At 41.6% G+C, this 21370-nt stretch overlaps 1 protein-coding gene across 5 annotated transcripts in view; it reads right to left on the bottom strand.

The window, feature by feature from the left end:
• The window catches only part of RB1CC1 (RB1 inducible coiled-coil 1), a 174075-nt gene that overhangs the window by 67649 nt on the left and 85056 nt on the right, over positions 1-21370 (bottom strand). For all 5 annotated transcript variants that reach the window (XR_012798411.1, XM_075584391.1, XM_075584392.1 and 2 more), the window contains exons 9-13: positions 15315-15501; positions 14770-14851; positions 10484-10545; positions 4274-4377; positions 1371-1497 (exon numbers count right to left, since the gene is read on the bottom strand). Coding sequence is in view for 4 of the 5 variants with exons in the window: in XM_075584391.1 (XP_075440506.1) it covers positions 1371-1497; positions 4274-4377; positions 10484-10545; positions 14770-14851; positions 15315-15501 (562 nt within the window). In the remaining variant the exon portion in view is untranslated. The remainder of the gene's footprint in view (positions 1-1370; positions 1498-4273; positions 4378-10483; positions 10546-14769; positions 14852-15314; positions 15502-21370) is intronic.

Raw genomic sequence — 21370 nt, 5'->3', positions numbered from 1 at the left:
TTGAGTTTGATTTTTTCACTTAACTATATTATCAGTAGTGACCACCTGTTAAGTTGTTTTTGAGCCTATCATATCACTTTACACTAGTATTCTGCACAACATACGGATCACAGTAAATATAAAGCCTTTATTACTGAACAGGGCACAATGTACATTTTTATATTAGCAAGTATATTCATGCGTGGTGCTATAGACTGTTAACAGAACAATATGTATAGGTAATGAAGATAATTCCTGTGTGATGCCTGGAGTATATAACTTGAAATGAGGTAGGGTACTGGGTGTGGTATCCTAGTTGGTAAATCAGCAAAAGCGGCACTCAATAAGTCCAGGAACCAAAAGGCTGTATGTGACCCCAATTGAATACCCAAATTCCTTGTAATAACAATAAACATGTAGCAAGAAAAACTCACTGGTCTGTTGCAGCATCCATGTTGATCCAGGTTCTAGGCAATCTTGGTGTGCCTCCGTCCATGTAGATAGAAATGCAAATGAGAAAAAGAAGTGGCAGAGCACAATCGGAAATATCCAAAAAATTAGGAGGAAAGTACGTTATCCATAAAATGATTTAATGGTCATGGTTAGAAAAAAAGGGCAAGACATTACCCAACCAACATGTTTCGTGCTACACAGAGCACTTTATCAAGGCCTTGATAAAGTGCTCTGTGTAGCAAAAACATGTTGGTTGGGTAATGTCTTGCCCTTTTTTTCTAACCATGACCATTAAATCATTTTATGGATAACGCACTTTCCTCCTAATTTTTTGGACATTTCCGGTTGTGCTCTGCCACTTTTTCTCATTTACATTTTTTTTATTAGGTTGAGTCCCCGCTGGCGCTGTGTGCTGTGTCTCCTGTCATTTACGCCCGTGTGCGCGGGGGAGAGGGGGGGCACTGAGCGCGCTGAAAAGTTAGATTTTTATTTTTACATAAGCGGCGAGCGCCGGTGAGCTTGTGTGCCTGTGCATGAGCCTGCGGGGACTTACATATATCTATTTCTAAGTAACCGCAGCAAGCGCCGCCAGCTCAGCGCTAGCGGGGACGCAGCCTTAGCATAGTTGGGAATATAGCCCAAAATTATAATCCTTATAAAGACAATGATAAACAAGCACTCTATAGCAAACGGGGGAAGTGCAGGCTGACTTTCCCTCTGACAGTGCAGACACAACAGAAAAAAAAACAATACTACTGAAAAAGGAGAAACTCCAAAATGAACACACCCCTAAAGAAATTTACAGTTATGACTGAAAAGTGGCATTATTCTAGTTACACGACATGGGCCGGATGGACAACAAAAATACATTTTTTCATTCTTACCACAAAAAGAGGTAAAATCGTGTTACCTTGCAAGAGAAAATTACAAAATTATACCTTTTGTTCATTTAACAGATCTGTTATTGTCTGCGACATTTCATCCAAACTTTGCGCTGCTTTTACTAGGTTGTGTAGAGCACGTACATGCTGGTGTAGAGGCTCGAAATCACAAAGTAAGGGAACCCTTAAAGAAGGAGAGAAGCATATACATTTATTTTTAGAAAAATCGAATACAACCCTAAAAATATCATGCATGTTCCATTTTCTAAGAAAATATTTTGTAGTATGCTTTCAGGATGGCGGACTATAACAGTCAATACAATCCAATGGTAGAAAGTAGAATACTGCAAAATACAGATTCACAAATTATGAAACTATATCTCAAAAAGCCTAAATAATCTTGCAATATGCACTACATGTGCATTATACTGTAGCTTTCACATACTTTGAGATTAAAATAAATTACAACCAATAAGCCATTTCTGTTTTATCGTATGCCCTTATCTTTGCTGTACTTTTATATGACTTGATTCCCCGAAAACAAGTCATAAAATCGTTATATCTAAAAACTTAATCAGCAAACTAAAATAAACACAGCATTGGCCTTATTGACAACAAACATATTTGTCTAAAAAAGCAAAATAATCTTGCAATATGTACCACATGTGCAATATAGATTTCACATATTTTAGATTAAAATAAAGCTCAACCAATTAGCCATTTCAGTATTATCGTATGTCCTTTTGTTTGTTGTACTTGTAAGACTCGACTCCTTAAAAAACATAAAATGGTTATATAAAAACAAAATCAGCAAACCTTTTGAAATGGTTGTAACCACTAGATAGGACACCTGATCGTTTGATTTTCAAAACACTGCTACATAGAAATATAAAAGGTTTTCAAGACCTTACAAGCATTTTCTTAAACAAAAAGGCTTGTGAGGCTCTGGAAAAGCCATGTACAAAGCACAAGACATATATGGATGCCTCCAAAACTAGTCTATTTAAAGCTGCAGTTCAGTCAATATCCTGCATGTGTGTTTTTTTTAATAAATCAGTTCTGTAGTAAGAAAAAATACTTTTAGCATTTTCTGTTTTAAAAAAAACAACTTTGAAAGACCAATTTTCTTGTATTCTATTTTAACAAGCATTTGCTAAGGCACTGCCCCTTCATGTCCTGTCACAAGCCCTGGCACACCCCTTTGTCAGTCCTGCCCTCCCTCTTGACATGTCAGTGCAGGAGTGCTCATGAATATTCATGAGCTTCCACTGACTGACAGAAGCAGATGAAAAACACATGCCATATCTAAAGATGTCGCCAAATTTCGCCGATCAATACATGGAGAACAAATTGACTGGCAGCTATACAGTTCTTTAGGTAATTAGAGATTGCCCATATGAAACTATTGAATTAAAAAAAAAAAAAAAAAGACTGAACTGCAGCTTTAAAGATAAGCCCAAGAACAATTGAATCAGAATACTTGAAAAACAATTAATTGCATTGCTGTTTATCTATACTTTATCTTTCTTGTTAGATTTCTATCAAGCACATATGCGTGTTGGTGAAAATAAAAAATACTGTCAGTTCGGTGACAAAATGCCCGTTCTGTTTTATAAGGAATCACCAACAACCATTAATCCCAAAAGACTTTGCTTGATGAAAATACCATCTATTATAGCTGAAATTGGGATGTACAGTCATGCAGACAATAAATCTTTTTAAACCAATACTGGACTAAACTTGTTTTGCCCAATATTTCAAATGTCAAACATCATATGTGCTGCCTTTGAATGTAACTTTAATTTAATAAGATTTATTTTCATCCAGGTCACCACCTGCTTGTTCCTATGACTCACTTTTGAAGCAATACGCAGTTTTAATAAGAAATATGAAAAATGTATTTCATGAGGAGGCACGAAGTACAAATATAGACCTTTTCAGTGCTTATTCTGTAAGCTTTGTGAAACATGGCCATACTTTGGTCAGAAAGGTGGGAGAGAGGGTACAAGTGGAAAGGTGGAGGGGGAAACAATATGAGAAAGGCATCAACATACTATACGTGGAAAGACTGACTAGGAGGTGTAAGTGGGGATAACTTTGGGCTATTATAAAGGGTGAAGGGAGAAATATATTAATATTGAAATTTTAAAATAATGGGGTAGAGAGAAAAATATGGAGAAAGCAGAAGAGGAATTCAGGGGGAGAAATACAGAGGTAATGTGGTTGCAAAGTAAAGAACGATTACAGGTATGAACACAAAGATAGGGAGACTGAATATCCTTTTTAGGGACCTATATGGCTGAAATGCTAATTGCATAGTAATGGCTGCTTTTAAAATGTGTGCTAATGCTATGTGAAACCTAGGCTAACCTGTGCTTTGAAAAACGATACTTTTTGCACCAAAAATAACAAACGTGCATCCCTGTTAAGTCTCATTCAAATTGCATGTGTGTCACGCAGCATGAGGTAAATCTCACGCTGTCGGGAGAGACCAGGACACAGTCTCAACACCTGCCCCCATGTGTTATAACCCCGCCCCAATTAGACAGACCCCGCCCCCACAAACACTTCCATCCACCCTCTGCAGGCAAGGATCCCCTGCTCCAGAGGTAAGGAGGGGTCGCATGTAGATCTCGCTTAGATCTCGCTCAGATCCCACACGTATTAAGCCCCAGTGTCAAGCTCTGGAGTGGGGTACCCTTGAAAACTCTGCATGTGAAGAATGAACACATTTTAAATAATAACATTCACAATTTCAAAAGAATGAGAAAAATTGGATACAATCTGTGACAATATAGCACACTACAAAATAACTAAAGATTTCACATTACAAAGTTATTACTTCCAGTCAGTTATGGATGTATATATTATTAGGCATAAATAAAATAGAGAAGACATTGAAATATAAGATCTTACTGTACTTGTAAAGAGAAGAAACATATTAGATTATATTAGATTACCTGAGGAAAAGTTGAACTTCTGGAGGACAAAAAGATTGCAAAAACTGCAGGTCGTTTAATGAGATATCAGGAAGCTCACCGTCAAACCTCCGTGGCTTCCGCGTCTACAGTATACAAATAAGAACGTTATTTAATTTGCATATAGATGAAAAATGTGATAACTAACACAATAATTAAAGAAAAGTTTACAATCTCCTCCCCCCTGCAAAATGTATTTTTTTTATTATTTATTATTACCTCATATGAACAAGTGAACTAGGAGTCTTTGGACTTTAACTGTGGTACTAAAAACTCGGGTAACTTCCTGATTGCAGAATTTTATTTACAGTACTTTTAAGGAAGAACAAAGATGGCTGTGGGATCAACCAATCAAAAGCTGTAATGTTATCTCACAATGAGGTCACAGAGTTTTTTGTAGCCAACAGAGGCAGGCTAATCTATTGGCCTAATTGTTTCTCCCGGACAATAATCCTTGTAAGGGAATTTCAGAGAGAGGGGAGAGAGAAGAGAGAGGGGAGAGAGGGAAGAGAGGGACACGATACCGTTCCAACGTCAGGCAATCAAGAGGCAGCACTCAGGTATATTGTGGTAACACAAGTGTATTGAATGAACACAGGTTACATCTAAAACAAACGTTTCGGTCTCCAACAAACAGGACCTGGAAGGGTTGGGCGGTAAACCGGTATATCGAAATACTGAAATAATGCAATCTCCCTGCAGCCAATGCTCCTAAGCAGATATGCTTTTAAGTAGAAATGTTTCAAGTAGATATGAAGTTTAAAAAGGAAGACTATTCTCTTTCCTCAGGTAAAACCATATTCCCAATTGTCTGTCCTGATATCCTCCCCTTCTGTGTATTTAGTTCTATTTAGGTAAAACCATATTCCAAATTGTCTGTCTGTAAATCATCCCCCTACTGTCTTAATTTAATTCAGCTTTCACACTTGTGCAAGACAACACCCACCTTAGAAAAACCATTTGCTTTAACGTCCCTCACATGTGCTAATTAAGTTTGTTGTGCCAACCAGGTGACTTTCTAAAAGTATATAAGTAAACTCATAACAGCCATTGCTGCCTGCAGCCAATGCTCCTAAGCAGATATGCTATAAAGTAGAAATATTTCAAGTAGATATGAAGTTTAAAAAGGAAGTTGAAAAGTGGACAACACCTACTGCTTCTGATTCCTGCTTTTGATCTATGTTGGAAAGGAGGATATCATCTATCCCAGACTGCACATCTCAACATTTAACTATTGCTGTGATGCCGCCTTTATTTTTTATATTTGCTGTAACCTCATTTATGTTCAAATTATGCACTTCCTTCCACCAGTCTCCTTATGTCTCTAACTCTATTCATATATCTCCATCTCTCCTTTCTTCCCCACTTCTCAGTTCACATGAACTCCTTTCTTACCTGCACCCTCTGTCACCACACAGCTATGCGCCCTGCACTAAAACACACCCCTACAAATCATCCTCACACATTCTCTTTCTTTCCATGCTTCGCCTCCTTGCTTCTGCGGATATCTCTCCCAATCCTGGTCCCTGCCTTATTTCTACTTGCTCCCGTCCTCACCTCCCACATACAACTTCTACTCCTTCTGGTGTTAACCCCTCCAACCTCATACCCATCCCCTGCCATGCTCCCTCCTCTCCCCCATTCTACTGTGCCCTTTGGAATGCTCGCTCCCTCTCTAACAAGTTCCACTCTGTGCATGACTTCTTTCTCTCTCACTCCCTGCTTCTCTTTGCTATAACTGAGACCTGGCTCACTCAGTCTGACTCTGCTCTGGAAGCTGCCCTCTCTTATAGTGGCCTTTCCTTCTCCCACACTCAGCGCCCTGATGGCAGGGGTGGAGGCGTGGGGCTCCTGCTCTCCTCTCTCTGCCGTTACCAAACCCTTCCTATTCCCCCCTCTCTTGCTTTTCCCTCCTTTGAGGTTCACACAGTCCAGATCTTCCCTCCTCTCCCTGTCCACGTGGCGGTCATCTATCGCCCACCTACCTCTACTTATTCCCCTTCTGCCTTTCTCTCTCACTTTGAATCCTGGCTCTCTTTCTTTCTCTCCTCAGACTCCCCTGTTCTTCTCCTTGGGGACTTCAATTGCCACATTGATGCCCCTCTCTCCCTTGGGCTTCCCGCTTTCTTTCTCTAACCTCTTCTTTTGGCCTTCAACAGTGGACTGCAGCCAGCACGCACAAGGATGGCCACTACTTAGACCTGGTTTTCACTAAAAACTTCTCTCTCTCCGATTTCTCCATTTTCCCTTTTCCTCTCTCTGACCATCACCTCATCCTCTCTATCTCGCTTCTCCCCTTCTCCACCTCCGTCTACCCCTGGTTCTGCAGAAATCTGCGCTCTATTCACTTACCTGACTTTGAGTCCACTTTACACTCCTCCCTCTCCTCTCTCAGCTCTGCTACAGACCCTGACAACCTGGTCAGGAACTACAACTCTGCCTTGTCCTCCTCTCTTGATCTACATGCCCCGCTTTCTCTCTGCCGCACTCGCCCTTCTAACCCTAGACCCTGGTTAAATTCCCAAACGCGCATGCTGCGTTCCTCCACTCGTTCCTCTGAACGCCTCTGGAGGAAATCTCATACTCTCGCAGACTTCCTTCACTACAAATTTATGCTATCCTGTTTCAACTCTGCCCTCTCGCAAGCTAAACAAGCCTACGTTTCTTCACTAATCAACATGCACAAGTCTAACCCACGCCGACTGTTCCCTGTCTTTGATACTCTACTCAAACCACCATCAGCTGCCTCTCCTTCCTCCATCTCCGCTCAGGACTTTGCTGACTATTTTAAGGAAAAGGTGGAATCCATACGGCAGAACATCCCCTCTGTTTCTTCCTCCCATCCTACACCTCTTCCTAACTCTCCTCCTGCCTTCCTTGACACTTTTTCCACTGTCTCAGAGGACGATGTGTCGCTGTTGATCGCCTCTTCTCCCTCTACCACTTGCCCTCTTGACCCCATTCCCTCCCATCTCCTAAAACCTCTTGCTCCTACTATAATCCCTACGCTCACACACATTTTTAACTCCTCCCTCTGCTCTGGAACCTTTCCATCCTCCTTCAAACATGCAACAGTCATACTATTACTAAAAAACAGCAAGCTTGACCCTACCTGTCTTTCTAACTATCGACCTGTCTCCCTCCTGCCTTTTGCCTCTAAACTCCTTGAACATCTTGTATTCGCTCGCTTGCTCCATTTTCTCAACACCTATTCTCTTCTAGACCCTCTACAATCTGGCTTCCGCACTGCTCACTCCATGGAAACAGCCCTCACTAAAATAACTGACGACCTCCATGCTGCCAAAGACAGAGGTCATTACACTCTGCTCATATTACTCGACCTCTCTGCAGCATTTGACACCGTAGACCACCCTCTTCTCCTTCACATTCTCCATACTCTTGGTATTCGGAACAAAGCTCTATCCTGGATCTCATCCTACCTCTCCCATCGTACTTTCAGTGTCTCTTCTGCTAACACCTCCTCCTCCTCTATTGATCTCTCTGTGGGGGTACTCCAGGGCTCTGTCCTGAGACCTCTTCTCTTTTCTCTGTATACACTCTCTCTAGGTGACCTAATAACATCTTTTGGGTTTAATTATCCCCTCTATGCTGACGACACACAAATATACTTATCAACACCTGACCTTACACCTGCTGTACAAACCAAAGTTTCTGAATGTCTCTCTGCTATATCATCCTGGATGGCCCTCCGCCGCCTTAAACTCAACATGGCTAAAACAGAGCTCCTCATACTTCATCCCAAACCTGGCCCTACTACCTCCTTCCACATTACTGTTGGAACAACGTCATTCACCCAGTAGACCAAGCACGCTGCCTAGGGGTCACACTCGACTCCTCTCTCACATTCGCCCCTCACATTCAAAACATTTCTAAAACCTGTCGCTTTTTCCTCCGCAATATAACTAAGATACGCCCTATCCTCTGTTGCTCGACTGCTAAAACTCTGACTCAGGCCCTCATTCTCTCCCGTCTTGATTACTGTAACCTCCTGCTGTCCGGCCTTCCTGCCTCTCACCTGTCTCCCCTACAATCCTAAACGCTGCTGCCAGAATCACTCTACTCTTTCCTAGATCTGTCTCAGCATCTCCCCTCATGAAATCCCTCTCCTGGCTTCTTCTCAAGGATGTCTTCTTTCTACCCCCTTTGTATCTAAAGCCCTCTCCCGCCTTAAACCTTTTTCACTGACTGCCCCACACCTCTGGAATGCCCTTCCCCTCAGTACCCGACTAGCACCCCTCTCTATCCACCTTTAAGACCCAACTTAAGACACACTTGCTTAAATAAGCATATGAATAGCACTGTGGATATTCTGAACACATGATACATAATGCTTGGCCCCCTGCAGATGCACTTACCAGTACTCCCTCCTACTGTCTCTGTACGTTCTCCCTACCTACCAATTAGACTGTAAGCTCCTCGGGGCAGGGACTCCTCTTCCTTAATGTTACTTTTATGTCTAAAGCACTTATTCCCATGATCTGTTATTAATATTATCTGTTAATTATTTGATTACCACGTGTATTACTGCTGTGAAGCGCTATGTACATTAATGGCGCTATATAAATAAAGACATACAATACAATCTCCCTGTGTGCCGATATGGGAGATTAACAGTTATTGCTCTATTCCGTGATGTCGACAGGCTCCTATGGTAAGACTTGCATTAACTTTGATGCCTCTCACCATCTCTCAGTCCTCCCCATTCAATTTCTGCTTTTGAATGCTTACACAGGGGGAAGGGGCTCAGGGCGAGGGGGAAGAGTTTCGGGCAGTATGGGGAGTGAGTGTGAGACCAGCGTGAATGGTAGGAACTACTCTGCACTTGTTTTCATGTGTTAACCCCTTCCCCTCTTCCCCCTCCCCCACACGTCCTGGGGCCATAAACCTTACCCTTATCCCTATCTCCCCATGGGGGCCTTAACCCCTTCTACCCTCTCCCCCTCCATCTGGGACTCCTCAACCCTCTTCCCACACCATGTCGGAACTTCACCCTTTCTTACCTATGCTGCTTCTATCACCCGAAAATCCCATCACTATCACCCATAGATACTCCCTCCATTTAAAAACATTTAATTTACAAAATGTTACAAATTAGTAAACAGATTTTTGGGCAGTTCTTAAGAAAATGTGTTTTTAAATGGGAGTATCCAAGTGTGAGAATGATGGGATGATGGGATGAGGGATGTATGGATGAGATTGACGTCAGGGTGATGGGAACAGTGTAGATGAGAAAAGGTGAACTGAACCCTAGGTATTGCCTACCCAAACAGTAACCAACCCAGTTCCACACACCCTCATCCTTCCCTCACAATCACAAGTGTGAGAAAAACAAAAAAAGACAGGAAGTGAGAGGCAAAATAAATGTGCTCGTTTCGGAATTTTTTTGTAATTCGCACAATGGATTCATAGTAAATCCATACGCGATTCCAATGAAACCGCACAGACAGAATGTGACTGCGGATTCCAAGAAATACAGACCGAGTCAGCAGCACTCAATCCATCTACAGATTTACGCGTGCAGATCGGATTGTACCAAAAGCCCAGCGGAAAATCCACGGATCGGATTTTTACAGGCCAACTCTAGTAGCAGCATAGGATAAAGTAACACATCATATTTGAGGGAGATACTTCCTTGTTTTGAGCCAAGCCATTGACGGTTTCACTTCTTTAGAAAAACAACTTTGAATGCATTTTGCTATATCATGCTCAGCAGTAAAAGCATCATAAATGGATGTTAGAGTAAAAAGAGTCTTGCTCATACTTTATGTATTTGGCACTCAATTACTAAAATTCAAATGGAAAAATTTGAGAAAACAGTATCTATCGACATTTTACGTTCAAATGAAAATATTTAGGCCGGAATTCACTAAGCGCTGATGCTGGATATCCGCACCCTTATACAGCATTTACTGCCATTGTTTTGAATGGAAGTTAACACCGGATCAAGTACGATACCTCACATAAACGCTAGGTAAACCCTGGCCTTAATTCTTTTTAGATCCCAGCTTAGAGACGAATGAAATGTTCAACACCACATTGGTTTAATACAAGAGAAAATTAAACGGAGCTTAAAAAAGTAATTTAGGAACGCAATGTACTTTTCTCTGAAGTGGCCAGTAATGTTCGTTGTGCAACTATGGAAAAGTCAAAGAAGAAAACTAATATACATACACAGAAAGATGAAGGCCAACAGTCAAGTCCTCTAAAGAGACGATTTCGTAAATAGGATTTTCCTGCATGAATAGAAACATTATTCAACATTTTTATATTTAGTTAGTTTAGCTATAAATCAGTTGATAAAATAATTTGTATGGTATTTAACATAACAAAATAACATTAACCAAGCAAAAAGCATTAATGAATTCTGAATGTTATAAAGAAACTACATGGATAAAAGGGCCCAAATGTTCCCTATGTTCCAAACGATGCTATTTTTAAGCTAGCATACTGTACAACTAGTGGACAAACAGTTGTATGCCAAACACTTCAGCCAAAGGGTTTAACTAAATTACCCTTTTTTTGTATTTTTGTCATATTGGATGTAGTTTTGGGCTTCTCTGTCTTCTGTAGTAGTTATTTTTTCTGTACATAATTCACAGCAGATTTTTGATGTTCAATGAAACTTCATTAGTGTCAGTATTATACCGATGTAGCAGGTGGTTACCTCGTTAACGTGTAAATTATCATGTGAAGGAAAATGATAGTGCACGCATTACAATAGTTTTCAATGGAGCCTCTGTATTTCTTAAGATAAATATTGTGGTAGTGTTAATTAAGTAATAATTCCCTCAGAACAGGCATTACTGGCCAATAATGCCCTGGCTGGAAGAGTTGAAGGGCCGAGGCACTTTAACCTAGCCAGGGCATTATTGACCAGTAATGCCCTGTTCTGAGGGGATTATTACTATTATAGGATAAATGTAGGCTTTTTAATAAAATAATAGACACTTTTGTAAAGATATATAACTCGAAACAACGCTGATACACCTGTATAGGAAAAATAAGCGAAGTAGCAAATGAGAGGTGAGAGGGGTTGGTGGGGGGTGGGGGGGAAGAGGGGAGAGAGGTGGGGGGGAAGTGGGGAGAAAGAGAGAGTTGAGGGGGCGTGGGAGGAGGAGAGAGGCAAGGGTGGGGGAGAAGAGATAGGTGAGGGGGGATTGAGAGAGGTGGAGGAGGGGAGAAAAGAGAGGTGGGGGAGCGAGGTGAGGAGCTAGGTGTGGGGGGAGCGAGGTGAGGAGCGAGGTGAAGGGGGGGAGCGAGGTGAGAGATGAGGGAGTGGGAGGAGAGAGAGCCTGCATGTGTTGTGAGAGAGCCTGCATGTGCTGTGAGAGAGCCTGCATGTGCTGTAAGAGCCTGCATGTGCTGAGAGAGAGCCTGCATGTGCTGTGAGAGCCTGCATGTGCTGTGAGAGAGCCTGCATGTGCTGTGAGAGAGAGCCTGCATGTGCTGTGAGAGAGAGCCTGCATGTGCTGTGAGAGAGAGCCTGCATGTACTGTGAGAGAGCCTGCATGTGCTGTAAGAGCCTGCATGTGCTGTGAGAGAGAGCCTGCATGTGCTGTGAGAGAGAGCCTGCATGTGCTGTGAGAGAGAGCCTGCATGTGCTGTGAGAGAGAGCCTGCATGTGCTGTGAGAGAGCCTGCATTTGCTGTGAGAGAGCCTGTGTGTGATGTGAGAGGAACAGAGATGCCACGCTCCAATTGTATCTCTGAAAGGTGAGTTGGCAAGCTGCCAAAAATTCCGGCCATTATTGAATGAATAGTGCCCGGAATTCTAACCAATGAGAGAGCAGGGATTTTTTTGTAATGTGTTATTGGGTACAATAACTTCTGTATGTGGTTTATAAATGTGTTCTTACATGCTTGTTTTGTTGAAAAAAAATATTAAAGCTTTCTGAAAGCCCACAAAGTGCATCTAAAAGGAACACAAATCAGCTCATATGCAGAAATCCTATTAGCAAATTATCCGTATTATTCTGCCTGAAAAACAAGGTTTTTGACAAATATGTTATGTAGAAGGACCATTTAATTTATAATTCTGTTCATATTTACAAGGACTGTAATATTAAATTCAACAGTATCATCAAGTGTTGTAATGTTTTGTTAAAGCAGTAATACTACTACCCCCCACCCCCCAATATTACAGAACTGATTTATTTAAAAATAACCATATAAGATTTCACAAGTTTATCTGATTAGGTTTAACAATAGGATAATTGTTGCATTGTTAGAGAACAACAAAACCAGTAGACACATCGCATGTAGTTACTTACCGTGTCTTGCCCAAAGTAAAGCAGGTGCAGCAGCAGCATCCTACATTTATTTTCACTACATCTGTGGATGTTATGTACTATGAAAAAATGTTTCATGCTGATTTTTGTGCAAAAATAATTTCTAGTTACAAGTAGAAAAATTACATTTGTTATACATACAATGGCGAGAAACAGTTTGAGAACCCCAATGATAATTACGGAAATTCCATAGTTTTTCTATGATAACTTGTTTGAATCTAAACCAGTCTTTTCTTAAATGCTAATATGATTTATATTAACCAATTGCATGTTTTTTTTTTTTTTTTTTAAACAAAATGATGTATAAATAAGACAAGCAATGAGTAATTACGAGTCACAGTATGTGCAAAAGTAAATCAAACCCTGATTTTATCAGCTAAATTAAAGGGGGTAATTAGAATCAGATGTTTAAATAATTGATTAGATCTTCATGGGTGAGTTTGGGAAGCCCCACACTATATAAAGATCAGAAACTTTGTGAGTTTAGTCTTCACCATACAGGTGTGTGGAAACATGTCATGCCACGATCAAAAGAAATCTCTGAGGACCTCAGAAAAGCAGTTATTGAATTTCATCAGTCTGAAAAGGGTTACAAAAACATTTCTAAGGATTTGGGGCTCTACCAATCCACTGTCAGACAGTCTACACATGGAGAAAATTCAAGACCACAGTCACGCTACACATGGAGTGGCAATCCTACTAAAATATCCCCAAGAACAAACCAGCAAATCGTCAAGGAAGTCACACAGAATCCCAGAGTAACATCCAAGGATCTGCAGACCACTCTCGTCTTGGCTAATGCGAGTCTTCATGACTTAATTATCAGAAAATGAAAAAGAATGGTGTTCATTAAAGGATAGCCGGGAGAAAACCCCTGCTCTCTAGAAAGAACATTGCTGTCCGTATCAAGTTAGCCAAAGAGCCATAGATGATCCATAAAACTTCTGGAACAATATAATCTGGGCAGACAAGTCAAAGTAAAACTTTTTCACCTCAATGAGAAATGTTATCTTTGACAAAAACAAAAAACACTGCATTCGAACAGAATAACCTCATCCCAATCGTCAAGCATGGTGGTGGGATGTGATGCTTTGGGGCTGCTTTGCGGCCTCAGAACCATATTTGAGACAATCATGAATCTGCATTGTATTAGAAGATTCTAGAGGAGAACATCAGTACATTCGTCCCTGAGCTGAAGAAAAAGTGGGTCATGCAGCAAGACAAGGATCCTAAACATACAAGCAGATCTACAAAAGAATGGCTGCAAAAGTTTTAGAATGACCTAGTCAAAGTCTGGACATAAACCCCATTGAGATGTTGTGGCAGGACCTGAAGCGAGCTGTCCATATAAGGAAGCCTCAAATATCACCGAGTTGAAGCAGTTCTGTAAGGAGGAATGGGCAAAAAATCATCAAAACCGATTGGGAGAGACTAACCAGCAGTTACATGACACACTTATTTTAAGTCATTGCTGCTCAAGGGGGTGCCACCAGGTACTGAATCTAAAGGTTCACATACTTTTTCACACATGGATATTTAGTGTTGAATTATTTGTGGATAAATAAAATGTTGAAAAAGTATCATGTTTTTGTGTAATTTGTTTGATCAGGTTATCTTTAGCTACTATTAGGACTAAGATTAATAAGATTAAGTTCCAATAATATTTTAGTTTTGAAATATGTGAAAATTCTAATGGGTTCACAAACGTTTTCTGGCCACTGTATGTAATATTTTCAAACATTCAGACGTGAAAAACTCACTTGATTCTCTTTGTTAGCTATTTTTCATTGAAAAATACAGATTCAGCTGCCGGTTTTAGCCCACATGCCTTGGAAAATCTGTTACCATCTCGCAGTAACTCGTGCGATTGTCCACAGAAGGCTGTAATGTCTCATCGGTTTAACACAGTGGGGGTCCCTGCATTTGAATGGGATTCGCAGCCGGGTAGGATTCACAAAGGGTGAGTCCCATTCAAATGCAGGGCCCGCTGTGTTAATCCAATGGGCCATTAGTCTGACTGCAAAAATCTCCCAGCATTGTACTCGTTTTAGTGCAGAATTCTCAAGGCAAGTGGTCTAAAACCGGCTGCTAGAGCTGTATAAAACTTCAACAATTAAAAAATATATATAATCTAGGTAAAAAATATAAAAAGACAGAGAAAAATACTCACTAAAAAGTTTCCCAAATGATTCCCTTTTTGTCTTCTCCGTTTCATAGAGAGTTTTTCCATCTTTTACTAAAGCATTTGCCCACTGTTATAAGAAAACATTAACACGAGAGAATGAGTGCATGTAGTTCAATGAGGTACTGTAGCGTAAAAACAAAATCATGTTTTGCATAAACCAATTAACATTTATATACCTTAAAGAATCTAAACATGAAGTTATACTTTACATGCATAATAAACACGACTATTGTATATGAAATCCTGTCTATTTGGAAAAACTTTCTACATCAAAGTCTTAAGTTAACTATTGTACAATGTTCCTGTTATTGGCAAGCTAGCACATGCCAATACAATTGCTATCGCTGAAAATCTTAAACAAACAACAAAATGTGCAAACTATTATGAGTGACCCAAAAAATGTAAATTAACATACTGTACGAGTATTACATTACAAAGTTCAGCCCCCAAAAGTGGAAAGAATGTTGCAAATGTCATCGATTACTGATGAACTTTGTAATTGAGGACTTGGAGGTGGTTAACGTGCTTACCTCTCTGTAGTGTTTTATGAACATCTTTCTCCTCACTACTTCAACAACTGCGAGGCAATACATTTGAGGAACTGTACTAAGTGCCTCCACTATCTTGACTCGTTCAATGAGCTCAGTCAAGAGACGGAACAATGCCTGCAGTTTTTCCCCGTCTTGATCAGCGTGTAGCATCACAAAGCAGCACCATCTGTAAAGCAACAAAAGCTAAATGAAAAATATTAAACCGCTACATATTATATTCTTGCTATAAATGTTCCCGTTTTTCATTTCCTGTATACGCTTGTACAACAAATTGATAAACACTACAAATCCATACGTTTTTAAGTCTTCATTTTAAATGCAAACTACGGTAGCTCACAATGACTACGATACAGTACTTTACAGAACACGGGTTGTATCAATAACGATGGACATATTCATCTCTTGCCTGTAATAGATCTGCTCAGTGTAATGCACTGCATGTCCTCCAGCATTAAAGAATTTATTTTAATCTTGCCCATAACAGTTGTGGACTCCCCAGTTAAGGAGCAGCGATTCTGTGGTGGATCAGAGGTCCACCGGGAAAATTGGGGAAACACTGTGGCCGCCGTGGTATGAGCTCGCTCTGGCAGCCAATAGAAAAGCTATGGACTTCAGAGCCCCCCAATTCAGGGACCATTACAAAAAATACTAAGAAAAAAAAAATAAAGTTCCAAGACAGGATTGTCACTTTATATGAGTACATGAGGATATGATGGCCCTGAAAAAAGAATCCACTGGAAGTACATTCTTAAAAATACATAATAATGTTTACTATGAACACAGTCCCATTACTAACCATTCCATGCAATGATTTTCTCAATATTTCAGGGACAAAACTAAAAATAAGGTTGAATGATTATTTTCAAAATTGATGTCAAGGAAATTCAAAACAATTTTTTTATTTTATTTTAGCCTCCCAACCCTTTAACAAAATGTTTTTTTTTTTTAAGTCTTTGCTGCAGCCTTTTTTTCTTTTCTTTATGCGGTGTCAATATAATTAATCCTACTTACGCAGGAACACAACAAATTAACTGGATAAAGCATGGATATTTCTAACAAAATGTTTAAAATATTTGAAAAAGTACAAAGGATAAAACCAGTAATGAAAACTAATTATGTGCCATATCAAATATGGGGCAATTACGAAAGAACAAAAAGCTAATTATCCTTGTGTTCCCACTAGCTAAAGTTATTAGACTTTGTTATATGTGCACTCACAAGAACAGCCTTGTATGGTTGCAACATTGTAGCAGTATTACTCCAATAATGCTTCTCCTACAGTACATCACATGAGATTTTTCTCTTCAACTTCTCCCCAATCTTTTTGTTCTTTCCTATATATGCCCGGGTGGATTTACATACAAGGAATTTTGGGACAAGGATCCTATTATGAGATCTATTATTTATTTATAAAATATTTTACCAGGAAGTAATACATTGAGAGTTACCTCTCGTTTTCAAGTATGTCCTGGGCACAGAGTAAGACAAATAATACATGGTTACAAATACAGTTACATAAATGAACAGGGTATACATTATATACAAGACATTGCGTGCACAGTTAAAGAAAATATATATTATGGGCGTATGAAACAGTTACAGACCAGGTTAAAATGTGAGACAGCCTTAGATTTGAAAGAACTTAAACTGGTGGTGGATGTGAGAGTCTCTGGTAGGTTGTTCCAGTTTTGGGGTGCACGGTAGGAGAAGGAGGAACGGCCGGATACTTTGTCTATGGCATCCACGTGTCTCTTTAGTAGTGCTGATAATGCGGACACCTGAACTTTTAATGAGCTAGAGCTGAAACCTTGTTCTAGACTGTCTTACAAAAGCAACAGAATTGCAGGAATAGGTGGCTCCAAGAAGCTTACACCTTGGGGCTCGCACCACAGATGGAATCACTGCCAGATTCTATGACATACTGTGGAAGTAGTCCTTTTTCTTGCCACCATTAACGTCTGTGCCACTGAGTCTGACAGCCCGTCTTGATCTAAGCAGCACCCCCTCAACATCCATGCCGTCAAACTCCACTCCCCTGGACTAGGATGTTGCACTGGACCCTCGGATAGGAGGCCTTGAAACACCGGCAGTTGCCACGGTTTGTCTACCACAAGTTTAATTAACTGTGGGAACCAGGCTCAGGGTGGACAATTTGGGAGTATTGCTACTAACTTGGCCTTGCCCTAATTTTTCTGAGAACTCCTGGGATCAGAAGAATTGGTGGGGACACATACGTGAGCCAGAATTTCCATGGAAAGGACAGGGTGTCTAACTTGGTAGTTCCTAGATGAAACATTCTTGAGCAGAATTGTTGTAACTTCTGGTTTTCTTATATTTCCACAAGATCTATGCCTGGTTTCCAACATCCACTGACAGTATAACTGCTCTGCTATCTATGGTTTATGAAATAAGGAATGCTGTGATCAGTTTGATGTGTGTTAAAATACACTTGGTATTTGCTGGCTTCAATAATCAGTGTATCCATACACGAGGGACATATGGCCAGAGGATAAATCATACTGATATCGCAGCTTTCAATGATATTTTGACTTTAGCCACATTAGGTTTAATACCGCATACCAGCGCTTTCTAGATTTTCACTATATGTTTTCTTGATTTAATAAAATGTCATTTTTCATTTACAGCAGGGCTCTGCTTCTCGGTGCTCCGCTGGTGCGGCGGCACCGAGAAGGGGGCCGCTATGTTGAATTTAAAATTGCGCAAGCGCAGAACGGGCGGGTGCGGCAGGCACGCATGCGCAGCCGGTTGCGCGCGCAGACCGCAGGTCGCACATGCGCAGAACGGCGAAAAAGCCGGTTAGCGCATGCACAGCACTGAAAATCACCGGATCCGCTTTCCGCCGATTTTCACTATACGGCGGGCCTCTGGAACGGAACTTGCCGTATACCCGGGGCCCTGCTGTATATTATCAGTGGGGGCCGAGTGCATCACCAGGGACACTTTCTCTCTTCTTGTGTTCTCCCCCATGTTGCAACAAATTGATTGAAAGTCGTATATGAAAGGGGCCACTGTCCCGGATCTAGGGTCTGCAGGCTGAGGTAGTCTGCCCGCAGATTCCTTTTCCCTGCGATATGAATCGCTGTAAAGTCTGCTGGGTGACATTCTGCCCAGGTTATAATTGGGCGTTGTTCCTGTAGGTGTATGGGGCTCCTTGTGCCTCGTTTCCTTCTTTTATACAGATGCAGCAGCCAGGATTCAACCACATCTCGAGATGAAAACTGCACTATGCAGCAATATCTCAAGAGGTGGACCGAAGCAGACTGTAATGGCCCATCGGATTAACACAGCAGGATGTGGATCCTACTGGGTCTACCTGTCTGTAAGAGACATGCAGTAAGAGATAGACCCCGAGGCTGAAACCAACTTTGTTCACGCACACTAGCATCAACCCCCCCCATCCCCTCCCCGCTCCCTCCCCAAATGTTACGCAGAGGATTTTAACATTGCGGGGATACAGGCACCCCATACCGGGGCTTGTATCTCGTGATGCAGGGGGTCCCAGAGGCTGAAATAAACTTTGTTCAGTTCAGGAGACGTCCTGCTCATGCACACTAGGAATAAAAATTAAATTTAAGGAGCTTCTTTACCTTAGCGGCAAACCGCTAAGGGAATACAGGGGTTACGGCATACTTCCAGGTTTATTGGGGGCCGAGGGGGTGAGTGAAGGGGGTAATAGCCCCAGGGTGGGTGGTTAGGCCTACCGGGAAGGTTGAAGGAGGGGTTAACCCCTTCATTACCTTAGTGGTAGTAAGCTCTATGATAATCGAACCCCTCCCATGTAATGATTTAACACTGTGCAAATCAATTGGTTTCTTGGCATTTGTAATGTGTTTATTTTTTTCTACAGTATGTAATGTGTTTTATTTTGGGCCTGTTTTTTATTTTAGGTTACCCATTCATTGCTTTAGTGGCAAAGCATGCCCATATTAACTCTATGCCCAGTACATACTTAAAAACAAGAGTTACGTCTCAATGTATTACTTCCTGGTAAAACATTTTATAAATAAATATTAACATGGGCATGCTTTAACACTGTGCCAATCAATGGGTAGTGGGGGTAGTGTCCCCGGGATGGGTGGTTAGGACTCCTAGGTGGGTAGTGGGGTAGGATGGGTTAACCCCTTAATTGCTATAGTGGTTACTAACTGCTAAGGTGATTAAGGGGTTAGGGGCAATTGGATTGTATTTTTTCCTCCACTTGTACTGTTGCTGATAATGGAGGACAAGGACGGTGATGAGGATGAGGACAGCCTTCATCCTGGCAGGGGTAAGTGCAAGTTTTATTTACTTTATGCTAGCTGATGTTTTATTTAAAATGGGCAAATGCACTACTATCCATATCAGGAAAATAGTAATTTTGACCATTACTGTACTGTATGTGTTAGGGGGGGTTGTTGGGGGTACAGGGGGTGCGTTGTGTATTGGTACAAAGTAGGTATTTTAGTGTTTATTGTGGGTAGAGGGATTGAGTGAAGGGGGAAGTTGCCACAGGGTGGGTGGTTATGACTCGGGTGGGTAGTGGTAGAGGTTAACCCTTTCATTACCATAGCGGTTACTACTGCTAAGCTAATGAAGGGGTTAACCCCTCCCGCAACATTCCCGGTAGGCCTAACCACCCACCCTGGGGCTATTACCCCCTTCACTTACCCCCTCTGCTCTCAAAAAAACCTGGTAGTGTACCTTAACCCTTCATTGCCTTAGCGGTTAGCTGCTAAGGTAATGAAGCTGCTTAAATTTGATTTTTATTCACAATGTGCGTGCGCAGGGGGCCTCCCGAGCTGAACCAAGTTAATTTCAGCCTCGGGGACCCCCTTCTTCCCAACATACAGGCCCCGATATGGGGTGCCTGTATCCCCGCAATGTTAAAAGCTTCCACGTGACGTGGCGCAGAGGATTTTAACATTGCGGGGATACCGGCACCCCATACCGGGGCCTGTATCTCTGGAAGCAGGGGATCACTGAGGCTGAAATCAATGTGGTTCAGCTAAGGAGACCGGCTGCTCATGCACACTATTAATAAAAATGAAATTTAAGCAGCTTCATTACCTTAGTGGCTACCCGCTACGGTAATGATTTTTATTTATTTTTTGGGGGGGTGGGGGGAGGAGGGAGGGGAGAGGGGGGTTTGATACTGGTGTGCGGGAGCAGGGGGTCTCCTGAGCGGAACAAAGTTAGTTTCAGCCTCGGGGACCCCCTACTTCCCAAGATACAGGCCCCCGTCATGGGGTGCCAGTATCCCCCTGCAGAATTTAAATCCCACGTGACCAACAGGAATTTAACATGACTAGGATACCGGCACCCCATACTGGGACCTGTAACTCGGGAAGTAGGGGGTCCCCGGACCTGAAATCAAAACGGTTAAGCTCCGGAGACCCCAAGCTACAATAAGGTTATGTTAAAATGTAAAAAAAAAAAAAAATATGCAATCGCCTGTTAGAGGCACGCAGGTAGAGTGACGGATTCAGCCTCTTACTGCACGTCTCTTACAGAAAGGTAGACCCTGGTAGGATTAAAACAGCAGGGACCCCTGCTGTGTTAATTCGATGGGCCATTAGTCTGCTGCGGAGAATCTAGCAAGGATGTCAGCGAGATCTCCCCCAAAAAAATGTGAGAATTGGTCGAATTCTGGCTGCTGCATCTGTAGGTCACTATAGTACGGTTGTCTGACCTGATTTTTAAGTTCTACCCTCACAGTTGTGGTGAGAAGTGCTTGATTGCCTTCATTACCCTATAGCTCTAAAATGTTGGCTGATGTTGCGTGACTTCCGATAGGAGAGAGAGAGAGAGAGCCCAAGGAAAATGACCTGAGTTGAGCACCCCAGTCTGTGCTGCTTAATTGGCTCTTCTCTGTATTGACCAACCTGTGATGTGAAATTAATTCTAATACCCTTGATAGGTGTTGGAGTAACAGGACTCTACCCTGTGCCTTTATCAAAACCATGTCCAGGTAGTAGAAAATTTGTATTCATTCTGTCCGTAAATCGGCAAGGAGTGTTATCAACACCTTTGTGAAT

This window comes from Ascaphus truei, chromosome 2, assembly GCF_040206685.1.
Source record: "Ascaphus truei isolate aAscTru1 chromosome 2, aAscTru1.hap1, whole genome shotgun sequence".
NCBI classification, from domain to species: domain Eukaryota; kingdom Metazoa; phylum Chordata; class Amphibia; order Anura; family Ascaphidae; genus Ascaphus; species Ascaphus truei.
Note: the sequence above shows the minus strand (reverse complement) of the source record. Positions and strands in the feature narration are given on the sequence as shown.